Below are 12,072 nucleotides of genomic sequence, written 5' to 3' on the forward strand. Positions count from 1 at the left end.
CACCCATCGTCCCCCGCTTCTTTGTTTCCCTGCTATTAAATGCTGAGGGAAGATTGCTTTCCGCCATTCCAATGAGCTGCCTGCTGCGTGGGTGAGCCCTGGATGCAACCAGCCCTTGAGCGCCCTGCCACCACTGGGAAGAGCCTTCCCAGCTGTGCTCATGGCCCTCACCCAACACAAGGGAAACTGAGGCTGGCTGAGCATCGGTGCTGAGCTCTTTCACTCTCTTCCACCCCAGGAAAACCAGTCTGCTAATCCCTAAGGCAACCCGGGCACAGGCCCTGGCCACCATGGAACCAGGCACAGTCTGGGCTACAGGCGTGGTCTCCTCACACCCAAGCTCAGGAGCACTCTGAAGGCAAGGCACAGCCACCTCTGGATGCCGTTGCGGTGACCTGCAGCTGATGCCACCTCCCTGGTCACGGAGAGGATGCTTCGAGGGCCAGAGTGCACTTTGGGATGAGTGGGTGACAGAGTGATGGCCGGTCTCACTGGGAACCCCAGGTTCCTTCCCCTGCTCACGTTCTCAGCAAGGCACAGATGGAGGGAGGAGAGTTTGACCCTGGGAGTGTGCCCGTCTCACCCCATTTCCCATGAAGGGCTGCTGCAGGGTCTCACCAGCCCCTGCCCTGCAGCCTCCCCTGATCCCACCAGACCAGGAAGGAACTGGGGAGTCAGGGAGCCCCAGGCAGGGCCGAGAGCTGGGCCTGGAGCCCTGATCCCAGCCAGGATCCTAGACCAGAGGAACGGGCTGGACTTGGGGTGTGGAGGGTCCCAGACACCAGGACCTTGCGGACTGTCCCATCCCGGCTGCCCGAGGGGCATAGTATGCAGGTGCCCCACCCAGGAGGAGAGGCCCAGAAATATAGCACCCCGTGGGCCACCTAAAAGAAGTGTGGCACAAGCCAGGCTTGGAGGTGCACACCTGCAAGTAATCCCAGGAGGACTGCAGGTTGGAGCCCAGCCTGGGCAATTCAGCAACTTAGCAAGACCCTGACTCAAAATAAAACTAAAGAGGACCAGGAATGTAGCTCAGTGCAAAGGCCCTGGGTTCCATCCCGAATACTGGGGAGGGAAAAAAGTCTGCCATGAAGGAGCCATTGGCAGGCAGCTCTGCGCCGGGCTCTGTGTTGACTGAGGGCCTCCCCTCACCTCGGAGCCCCAGCCCCTTTGACACTGCCACTCCTGAGAGGTTCTTCTCAGCCCCAGCCTGCTCTGGGCCACATGTTGGTATGCCCAAGGCCAAGATGATAGGCACTTTTAGAATGTCCCTTCGGGCTGGGGAGCCGGCATGCAGGAGGGAGATTCGCCGCTGTAGTTCACAGATGGGAACAGGGTCCCTGAGGTAACAGAACAGATAGGAAGGAAGGGCAGGAGCCCCTGAGCCCCATCCCTGCAGATGCTGGGAACCCTGGACCAATACAAGGAGCCTCCCTGCTGCTGTCCCTCCACGAGGGTGGGCAGCTGTGACCATCCAGGCAGCACTTCCGGTTCCTCCTTGCTTGGCCACACCTGGGGCCCCACTGCCAGCCCCAACCCCTCCTCTCCCTTTCTCACCCCAGAAGACCCCGCTCCAGGCTGCAGAAGCCAAGAAGGCCCGGCCCCAACGCCACAGAACCGGGGGGTCACGACTGCCCTTCCCAGAGCAGAAGCGTCTCGTGCCTTCCAATGTCAGCGAACGTGTAACCCTGCAATGCAGGTCTCAGGCCACAGGCTGCCCAGGAAGCCCCAGCAGGGCTATGGGGGAGGAGGCCTGGCCCGGGTGCAGTCAGTGGGTGATGGAGGGGGCCAAAAATTGCCAAGCCAAGGCAGCTAGAGAGGCCGAGGACAAGGCTCCCTCCAGAGGGCCCGCCTGGCCCTGCTTGCTCGGGTCCCTTGAGGAGGCCATAGCGACAGTACAGCAACTTTATTGAGCAGACAGCAGCAAGAACATGGCGGAGGTGGGGCCTGTACAATCCAGCTGGGGGTCTGCATGGTCCCGCATGTTCCCCAGAGCCCACCACACCCCTGCTCCAGGCCCCTCCAGAAGTGAGGAACACCAGGGGCCTGGGCTGGAGGGGCTGGGAGGCCGGGGGCCCAGAGTGGGGCGGCCTGGGCGCATGCCTGCCCGGCAGCCAGCAGGAGGCAATTCATGCGGGACAGTGGGGGCGTGCAGGTGGTGGGCAGCCAGGCTCACCACACTGAGCACTTGTGCACAGGGTTCATGGGTGAGTCCTTGGGGCAGTGGAAGGCTCGGCCGAACTCCTCAAACTGAGACACGCTGCCCAGCACCCTGGGGTGGGGGCAGAGACCCAGGCATGTGGTTCCTGCCCAGTGGCTGCCCCACCCCAGCTGCTGGGGTTGACCTTCTATGTCCTCCCAGCCCCTCTCCCAAGCAGGCAGGTGGGCATTACCTGTAGTGCTCAGGTGCATGCTTGTCGGTCAGCACCTGCAGGTAGATGGACTGGGACCGCCTCTTGATGCACCAGTTCTGGGCCCCAGAGGGGACAGAGGGGAGGAGAGAAAGGGATGAGGACCAGCACCTACTGTCCACCCGCACATCAGCACCCACAGGGCATCACTTCTGAGGAACCTGGGATGGGACAGGCTAGACACACAGGGACCCCCGAAGCCGGGACTGATCCTGGATGTTATGTCCCTGCCAGCTCCCGCCCCACACCTGGGCAAAGGCGATGAAGAAGAGCTGGTTGTGTGTGTACTTGAGCCGGTGCAGCGGGTGCTCTGGGCCATGCTCCCGCACCCACTTCTGATAGGCCTGGGGGTACAGACAGCAGGGAGCCGCTGGGCCACATGCCCTGAGCACTGCCCGGTCTCTGTCCTCCACCCAGCGAGCTCCTCCCTGGGATCCTGGGTCCAGGAGAAGGCCACTCCCTCCCTCACCAGCTGTAGCTCTGCAACTACCACCATGCTGTGCCCCTGCCTGGCCACCCTCCTTGCACTGTGCTCCAGACAGGCTGACCCTAGGCCAGTGCCACTCTGTCCAGGCAGCCCTCCCTGCTCTCCCGGGTAAGGCAGGGGTGGTGGCTCCTTCCTCTTCCAGCGGACCCTGTGCAGGGCACAGGGCAGAGCTCAGTGGAATGGGCAGGTGGGCTTCTCCTCGGGCCCCTCCGGGCCCCATCAGGGACAGAAGGCAGGCAGGGTGGCTCACGTAGTAGGCCAGCTTGAGGCCACCCATGTCTGCAATGTTCTCCCCAAGCGTGTGCTTCCCATTCACCTGCCAGAAGGGAAAAGGGGGGGCTACATGGGGGCTCCCAACCCCAGCCCACCTTCTCCCTCCCTTTCCCAAAGCCTTTCTTTTCTCACTCCCTTGGACACTGCTTGAGTCAGTGTGAGCTCACTATGTGCTGTGTGCTTGTGCATGAGAACCCTGAGCATGCGTGCAGGGACCTTGCACAAGCGTGTACACAAGTGTGCATGTTCCCTGTTCGTGCCCAGCTGACGGAGAGGGTCTCACCCGCTGGTTATAGACAGTAAAGTTGTCATAGAGGCGCACGATGCACTCGGCCTTGCGCAGGAAGCGGCTGTAGGAGGCCTCTGTCCACCAGTGCAGCAGGTTCCCAGAGCGGTCGTACTGGCCCCCTGTCAGCAGTGGGAGGGCAGGTGAGGCTGACCAGCACCCCTAGAGTCCCCTGCCACCAGCCCCACACCCACCCTGCCCCAGCCAGTCTCTCCAGCCCCAGCAAGCCTCACCCCAGTCATCATAGCCATGGGTCAGCTCGTGCCCGATGATGGTGCCGATGCCCCCATAGTTCAGAGACCTGGGCCCATGGCAGCAGCTTCAGGCCCAGGCCTTGGCTGCCTTCTGAGAGCCCATGCTGCTGTCCAGTCCCCTGGAAGCCCCTGGCAAGGCTAGGAGGTAGCCAGGGAGGCCACAGGGGCATCCACGAGGTCCTGGGCACTTGTGCCTCAGCTTCCTCATGGGCTATGTGAAAGGGGACAATGGTCCATCCAGCTGCCCTTTTGGAAATAACATCTAACACAGCTGGTGGGGGCCATATGGCAGGGTTAGAGGGAGGCAGGAGGGAAATCGAGGCATCCGAATGGGCATTTGGCCTCCTTCCTCATCACTAGGGTCCCTCCACCTTGGAAACACCTAAACACGCTGAAACAGGCAAAGGGCACCCAAGAAATTTTAAAACCAAAACAAAACAAAAATCCCAACTACACATTCTTTTAAATAAGCAAGGAGGAAGTGGGACTATGGGACCCCGGCCCAGCAGCTGTCATGAACCAGCCCAGTTCTGGACCAGTGGATGCCTGCCCCGCCCACTTGCATTCAAGGTCCCCTACTCACTGTGGGAAGTCAGGGTCATACAGGGTGGGCTGCAGGATGCCTGCGGGGAATACTAGGGGGGCGTGGTCAGCAGACAACATGCCTACTCAGGCCCCACCCCTGGCCAGGACACACCCCTTACCCATCTGGTTCTTGTTGGGCAGATAGTAAGCATTGAGTGCCTGTGGGGGGAGCAGCCACCTGTGGAAAGAGCCCGGCGTCACCTGAGGGACACACAATTGCTCCCGCACAATGCTCACGTCCTTGAAGACTGTCCTGACCACCAACCACAGCCACCTCCTGACAGCACTGCCTCTGGGCAGCCCCAGGCCGGGCCCACGCACCCCTACATCAGCCCAGCTTTGAAGAGGTTTCCTCCAGCAACGCCTGGCCTTGGGAAGGAGCCCTCCCACTACGCTCTCCCCTGACCCCCAGCCCAAGGCCAGACACCCACGTGGACTTGTCCACCTCCTGGCGGATCTTCTTGACGGAGAGCTGGATGCTGAAGCGGATGCTGTTCAGGATGTTCTTGAAGTATGTCTTCTCGTGCACCTCGAACTGTGTGGGTATTGGCAGGGCCCTGCCCTCAGCTGAGGCACCACGGTTCTGTCTGTGGTGGTGCTCGGCTTCCCTGGGGTTTGGGCCAGAGCCATGGAGAAGCCTCCCGATCGGGCTGGGCAGAACACGGGAACAGGGCCCACCTCGTACTCCTTGTCCACAGCCTCTGGTTTGAGCAGGGTGTCCGGGTAACCGACCATCACCATCATGTACTGGAGCTGTGGGTGACAGACAGGTGGCAGGGGCCTGGGGCCTCTGAGCAGCTCCAGCTGCCCAAGGGAGGAGCTCTAGGCCAGCCAGGTGTGGGGGTCAAGGCAGGGAAGAACAAGCAGGTGATGTGGCTCCACAACGGCAACTCTGTCTCTTATTCTCTTTTGGTCCCCAGGGTCTGGTACCCAGTACACACTCAGGTCCCAAGTTACCTTAGCCCGAGCAGCAGCCTTGGTCTGGGCATCCATCCAGTCCAGCTCCTCTAGGCGCTGACCCAAGATGTACTTGATGTCTTCTACCAGCTGCTGTACCTGGCAGGTCAGGAGTCAGAAACCATAGGTCAAAGGGGAGGCTGAAGATCTGGCCCCCAGCCCTGACAACAAGGGTATCCTTGTCCTCTATACCACTTTCTAAGTTCAGGGTGCCATGCTGAGCACCAAGGGGAGACTTTGGAGGTGGGAATCCATGCCCTGCACCCTGACCTTAAGCCCCCAGTCTGGAAATTGCCCAGAACAATCCTGCTCGTTCCTGAGGCCATGCCTACTGAGCACTGGCAAGGGTTGGCAGCTGTCTGGCAGAGAGCGTCACCTGCAGCCAACCCAGTACATAGGCTTCCCCGGGCTAGGCCTGCAGCCTGGAGCTCAACACAACTGAGCCCTAAGCCAACCCTGGCGTCCCAGCTCCTGGCAAATGTGCCAGGCTCCCCATCCTTCATGCCTAGTTCTGCACCTGCACCCACACCCCATGCCCAGAGCAGCCTGACCTTGGCTTTGCTGGCAGCCGAGAAGTGCTCGTGTACAAAGAGGGCGCCAAGTGCCATGCCGAAGTGGCGGTTGGCCTGGCCCAGGCAGACTCGGGCCAGCTCCTGAGGCTTGTCACTCCCCTCCATCTCTCGGGCTAGCTCGTGCAGGGCCTCACGGAATGGGGGAGACAGGTGCTCACTCAGGACCACCACCACTCGCCACACAAGGTAGTTGTGCAGGATCCTGGAGGCAGGTGAAGCAGGGGTGCTCAGAGGGACATGCAGGTGGGCGCTCAGACCTGTCCCACCCACGGATGGCGCAGTACCCACAAAGCCCCCCAAAGAAAGGGGAGAGTTCAACCCAGGTGTGCAGAAGCTCAATACAAAGTGTCATGAGCCCCTGTCTAGCACAAACCGCAGCACTGCCCTGAAGGGTCACCACCAGCCCCGGTTCCCATCTTCCTGTGGGTGGGACTTGGGGCACTCGGGCTGACTTTCTGCCTCAGAGCTGGCCTGAGAAGGGGCAGGGACAGGAGGCTCTCCCCGAGGTGACGCTGGGCAGCAGAGTCAGGGACACCCCTTCCCACGGGGACGCCGGTCTCAGCCTCACCGCCCGAAGCAAGGAGAGCAGCTCCGGAAGCTCCCAGCCTGCCTGGCACCCACAGCGCAGGGGGCAGCGCCAGCCTCTGAACCCAGGGATCTGGACTCCTGTGGCGGTGCCCTCACCCACCCACCCGGGTGGCTTCGCCCCGAGGGGAGGTGGACACTCAAAGGTGGCCACGCAGACAGCTGCAGGTGCAGAGCAGGGCCCTGCAGACGGCGGGGGCGGGGCGGGCTGGGGCTGCAGCCCACCTGTGGGGCGTGGAGCGGATGAGCTGGGACACCTGCTGCATGTAGTCTGTGGCCAGCAGCACCACCTCCTCGTCCTCCGAGAAGTCCTCCTGGAAGATCTGGTCCAGCAGCCACTTCCAGCGCAGCTGCGGGGCCGAGGGCGGGGTCAGAGAGGCGGAGCGGACACCAGGGAGGGTCCAGGTGCACGGAAAGCAGCGCACCAGCCCCATGAGGGGAGCCCGGCCCAGCCTGCGCAGCGGTGCAGCCACACTCACATAGGGGGTGATTTTCTGCAGCTGGCCCAGCGTGACCTTGTTGTACATGGCGCTGACGTCCGGCCCCAGGTCATTGTACTCTGACACGGTGATCTGGGAGGAGACTGTGCTGAGCGGCCCTGCCCAGGCCCCGGCCCCAGCCCAAAGCCCACTGTTGCTCACATTGGCCAGCCGCCGCTCCAGCTGAAGGATCTCCTGGGCCTTCTGCTGCACGGAATCAGCGCCCAGCAGGCTAAGCAGGCGCTCCATGAACACCCTGTAGGCCGCCAGGACCTGTTTGGGACAGGGTTCTTCAAGGCAGGGCACACAGCAGCCTGGGGACGTCCCCCTGGGCCCAGGCCTCCCCATAGCCCCTTCCCGCCAGGCACCTTCTCACTCTCCTCATCCTGAGCCAGGTACAGGGTCCTCTCTGGCAGGGTGAGCCCATCCTGGTCAATCTGGGAGGGTGACAGCGCTCGGGGTGAGAGCTCAATGTGCCAGCTTCCCGGACTGAGTCCCCCGGGGTGCCAGAAAGCACCTGCCAGACATCTGCTGTCACCGCCCCAGGGGCACAGGGACACGTGCCCCTCCCCCACCCAGAGCTGCCTCCCAGCCTGGGCACAGCGGGGAGCTCTCCCACGCCTTCCCCATCGCTCCGAACTTCACCTGCTGGGCACCGGAGGGGCCCTGGCATTCTGGCCAGCCCCTGCCCGCGCCGCGTTTTCGCCCCAGCCCTCGGTCCCCTCCCTCCACTCTCCCCGAAGGGCTGAGATCCGCGACTCGCTGCACCCCACCGTCAGCAGGGCAAACGATCGGCGCGCTCCCCCCTCCTCGAGCAGCATCTTGGCTCCCGCGGTTCCCGCACTCACGCGGATCACATAGCGCGAGGAGTTTCTGTCGTCCAGGCTGACGGTGAGCGAGAAGAGTGCGGCCGCGCTGTACACGCCCTGCGCCTTGTACAGCAGCCGGTTCAGGTCCCAGCGCGCCGCGTCCCAGCCCCCGCAGTCGGCGATGACCTCCAGCATGGGCCGCGGCCCGAGCCGCTCGATCTCGCGCATGTCGAGGCACGAGCGGAAGAAAGCGCGCACCTTGCGCTGCGCCGCGCCCCCCGGGCCCCCAGCCGCCCGCGCCAGCAGCCGCCGCAGGCGTTCCTCGTTCTGCTCGCCGATGGCCGCGATGGTGCCGTAGGTGAGCTTGTCGTCGGGGATGGCGTGGCGCCGCAGCCAGCCGCCGCACGCGAAAGAGTAGAAGTCCTGGCATGGGTCGATGCTGGCGTCCAAGTTGGCGGCCAGGAAGCGCGCAGCGCGCGCAAAGGCCTTCCGCTCCGGGCAGCCCTCCGGACAGGCGCCCCCGCCGGCCGCGCCCGGGGCCAGGTACTTGAGCGCCAGCATGGCGGCCAGGATGGCGCAGAGCCCGGCGGCGAACACCAGCCCCGACAGCAGGCACACCTCGCGCCGGTTCCAGCGCGGCAGCCCGGCGCGCGCCCCCGAGCCCCGCGGGAAGCCGGGGGGCAGCGAGGTCCCCCGGGGGCTCCCCGCGCCGCAACGGCTCACGTACTTGACCTCCTGGAATTCATCGTAGTGCGCCGTCATCGAATACGGGGCCTCCATGGCGCGCGCTCAGTCACCGGGGACCCTTTGTCGGCGTCCGCGGGCTACAGGGTGCGCTGGGCCACCGGCCTCCCCGTGGGCGTCCGCATACCCTCGCCCGCAGCTGCGAGAAGAGCAGAGAAAGGATTAGGGGGTGCGCAGCCCCACAGGGCCCAGTGGCTCGAAGAGGCCGAGTGGAAGCCCAGTTGTGGAGGCAGAGGCCACCCGGGGTCTCCAAATGCAGCCAGGGCCTCTCTCTGCCCACCCCGGAAGGGGGAGTAGGGAAAAGAGGAAGGCTCGAAGCGGCCTCCGCATCTGGCACCACTGTGGATCCTGAACGAGTCTCCCTGCGTCCTGCGCACACAATGCCCACTGCAGGCTCGGGAGGCCCCTGCCAGAAGAGTGGGAGCACCGGCACGGGCCTGGGGCGCGGTAGGGCATGGCAGTAGGCCTTCACTGACCTATGGGTGCAGACCTGCTGAGGCCAGGCCCGGGTGAGGGAGGGGTGAGCGAAGCTGAAGAGGAGGGGCGAAGTCGGGAGCGTCTCTGCGGACCCTGAAACCGCCTTCAGCTCACACTGAACAGCAACGCCCAAGAAAGCAAGCAAATCAGCAAACTTTGTCCTCGCGGGATCCGCAGAACCACTCCTAGCCCGGCCTCCGGATCGGGCTAAGCGTTGGCCCAAACGCCCACTCGCCCTCCCCTAAGTCGCAGCGTCCTCACTGTGGGGTTGGGGAGACGGGCCCCTCCCCAAGCCCCTGCCCGAGAACCCGAGGTCTGTCCATCCTTTGCGCCGTCCCCAGCCCGGGCCACTCCCCTCCTCAACAGGTTCTCCCCGAACCCAAACTTGGGCGAAGTTTCACCCCCCGCGCGGAACGAGGGAACGGGCACGCCGCTCCCCTGGGCCGAGCCTCCTGTGCCCAGCCGTGCGGTCCGCTGAGCGCCAGAGCCGAGCCCGGGAGTCGCAGCCGCAGCTGCAGCTGGAACCGGAGCCGAGGGGACGCAGACAAAGCCGGAAGGCTCAGCGCCTCGGCCACGGGGGCCGTGGGGGTGGCGGTGGTGGAGGTCGCGGCGGCGGCCTCGGACTCCACTTACCCGGCAGCTACGCGCCCGCTCGGGCGAGAGCGGAGCGGGTCGGGCCGAGCCGGGCCTGAGCCCGGCAGAACGGAGCGGGGCGGGCGGCCGCTGTCTCCATGCGCTCGCCGCTGCCTCTGCCGCGCGGAGCCCGCCGGCCCGAGGGAGGGGGCGCGCCGGCAGCTCCACCCCCGCGCCCCTCCCTCTTCCTGCCTCCCTCGCGGCTACCTGTCAGCTCCGCAGCAGCGCGGAGGTGGGCCCGGCGGCAGCGGAGCGGGGAGCGCGCAACAGCTTCAGGTTCGGGAACTACTGGTCCAGCTGTGTCCTGGAGGAGTGCGCGGCGGCTCCCCCAGGAGCAGGGGCCCCTCCGAGGCCGCGTGGGGGCCAGGTAGCAGGTCCCAGCCCGGCACACTGGACTGGAGCTCGGCCCGAGAGGACGGAGAGGACGCCGCAGACCGTGGGGAGGCGCGCGTGGAGAGCCCGGTGTGGATGGCCTTCAGACCCGGCTTCCTCGACTTCCTTTTAACCCCGCCGGGAGCACTCGCTGTTGGTGTTTAGGCTATTGGTTGGCCGCGCTCGCCTCACCCAGCCCCAGTGGGCAGCGCTGAAGAGGAGCCTGAGGCTCAGACTGTGCCTCCCCTCAGCCTTGGCTGGCCTGGCACCCCTGCTCCGGAAGCCCCTGGCCCGGGCAGAAAGAACTGGGCTGGCCCAGCAGGAGCCTGCACCCCCCCACACACCCAGCGGCCCAGCCCTCAGGCCGCCGCCCCGCTCCCCACCCCCAGTAGAGCGCCAGACCTTGGTGTGCAGACAGGCTGTCCAGGGCGAACCGACCCTACCCCTTCCAAAGGAACTTGCTTTTTGTATGCGGGGCCTCCCTCCTCCCCCAGGCTGAGCCCACTTCTGCCTTCCACACTGAGCTCACAGGGCCAGGCCCACTGGGGACACTGAGAATCTGGGGCGTCTTGGACGTGGGATACTGTTTCTGGAGTCTGCTTTCTCTGCCCCGCCTGCCACCCGGCTCCCTCCAGTGCCCCTGCCAGGGAGCCCCCTCCTCCCAAAGCACCAGCCTGCGGGACCGGCCTAAGCAATGTTTGAGAGCCTCGGGTGATGAAAACCAGGGCAAGGTGGGGACTGCGAGGACCAGCCCAGTGGCCACCGCTGCCCCGTCCTCCGTCTGTCCGTGTCTGCGACTCTTAAGCTCCCACTCGGGATAGTTTGCGACACTCTCCGGCCGTCCCAGGGTTCTCTCTGCCTCCTGCGTCTTCTCTGGCCAAATCAATTCCACCAAGGAGAGATGGAATTACGCAGAGCACGGTGATTCCGCGAGGGGGAGGGGAGGCCAGGGCGGCGGCAGAGCGGCTCTTTGTGCTTTTAATCTGCATTTTCCCCTCGGTGTTCCATCTCCTGGAGGATAATTTTCCAGCCCTTTCAGGCCCTGATTGGTATCATTTCTCCAGCAATGACAGCTTTTATTTTCCCCGAAATGAATGCCATGAAATTTCCAAGAAATATAAAAATGGATATTGTCTCAGGAAGCCGACTGTCCCGGACAGCGAGGCGAGGCGAGGCGCAGAGGCACACTCCCTCCCCCAGGGACTTTCCTGCTCCCTCCATGTGGGGGCGTGGGAAACCCCGACCCCAGCCCCTCCCCTCCTCTCTCTCCCAGCTCAGCTCTTGGACCCCTTCACGCCATCGGGCCATCCTGCTCTCCCGCCCTCGCACCCACCCAACTCCCAGCCAGGCCACCATCAGGCCCTCGGCCTGCTGCAGCCAGCGTCTCCTTCCCCGTATCCGGCCCAGGAGCCCCCCGGCTGACCTCCAGCCCTAGCCCAGCGACCAGGGCCAACTGGAGCTAGCGTGGGATTGGGCCCTCTGACCACTGCGTCGTGGTCACCCCTGCACAGCTGGCCATACAGAGGGCCTGATCCCACCTCCTTCACACTGGTGACTCCTCCGGGAGGGATAGTGAGGCTGTAGACCAGTGGGGGACTCCAGAGGTCTGACCCCCAGTTCTCTTGCCCTCTTTAAGCTTTCCAGGCCTCTTCCCAAATGCCAGGGGGACCCCAGAGCAGGAGAATGGCAGGAGACACCTGTGCCAGGCTGTCTTGGAAAGAGAAGGCCACAAGGGATGGGGACACAAGGGGTGAAGGGGAGGAGTTGGGGAGCTAGGGAGGATGGATCCCGCCCACCAGGCTGGATGGGGCGTCCCTGGGTATGGGCTCTGGGGAAGGAGCGCCCAGCAGCCCTGACTCTGGGGACAGCGGTGCTGGCCCTAAGGATGCCCAGGCACTGAGCATTCACCAAGGGAGGTGCCAATGTCTTGCCCTGGAAGAGGGCTCCCAGCCTGGGGCGTGGCCACGATCAGCCCCGCCCCTGCTCCACTCTGCCCTGCACAGGTGAGGGGCAGAACCCCAGCACCCCAAAACCTGTCAGGGCAGGGAGTCAACCCAGGGATGTGCCCAGACTCTGGCTGTCCAGTCAGCCCCTCCCCACACTCTGTGGTGTCTTCCTGCCCTCCACCCGGCCTCCTCCGGCTCATCC

The 12,072-nt window shown here is 64.4% G+C and overlaps 1 protein-coding gene across 4 annotated transcripts; it reads right to left on the reverse strand.

The window, feature by feature from the left end:
- Positions 1–1,891: 1,891 nt before the first annotated feature.
- Positions 1,892–10,215, reverse strand: Ecel1 (endothelin converting enzyme like 1). 4 transcript variants are annotated; one of them, XM_021247071.2, is made up of 19 exons: positions 9,553–9,665; positions 8,919–9,034; positions 7,738–8,581; positions 7,258–7,326; positions 7,052–7,162; positions 6,890–6,982; positions 6,636–6,760; positions 5,805–6,027; positions 5,254–5,352; positions 4,975–5,049; positions 4,728–4,831; positions 4,416–4,474; positions 4,295–4,346; positions 3,691–3,758; positions 3,455–3,579; positions 3,149–3,214; positions 2,660–2,755; positions 2,394–2,470; positions 1,892–2,272 (listed from the first exon to the last, which is right to left on the reverse strand). In XM_021247071.2, exons 3-19 carry the CDS (start codon positions 8,476–8,478, stop codon positions 2,173–2,175), a joined length of 2,283 nt encoding a protein of 760 aa, XP_021102730.1. In that variant the 5' UTR covers positions 8,479–8,581; positions 8,919–9,034; positions 9,553–9,665; the 3' UTR covers positions 1,892–2,172. The 4 variants fall into 4 exon arrangements, with proteins under 4 accessions (XP_021102730.1, XP_021102731.1, XP_004868120.1 ...); XM_021247072.2 differs by lacking the exons at positions 8,919–9,034; positions 9,553–9,665 and adding an exon at positions 9,760–10,215; XM_004868063.4 differs by lacking the exon at positions 8,919–9,034 and having other exon boundaries at positions 9,553–9,722.
- Between the last annotated feature and the right edge of the window lie 1,857 nt (positions 10,216–12,072).

This window comes from Heterocephalus glaber, unplaced genomic scaffold (assembly GCF_053883595.1).
Source record: "Heterocephalus glaber isolate CG9 unplaced genomic scaffold, H.glaber_assembly_v1.0 deba00001004, whole genome shotgun sequence".
Lineage (NCBI taxonomy): Eukaryota > Metazoa > Chordata > Mammalia > Rodentia > Bathyergidae > Heterocephalus > Heterocephalus glaber.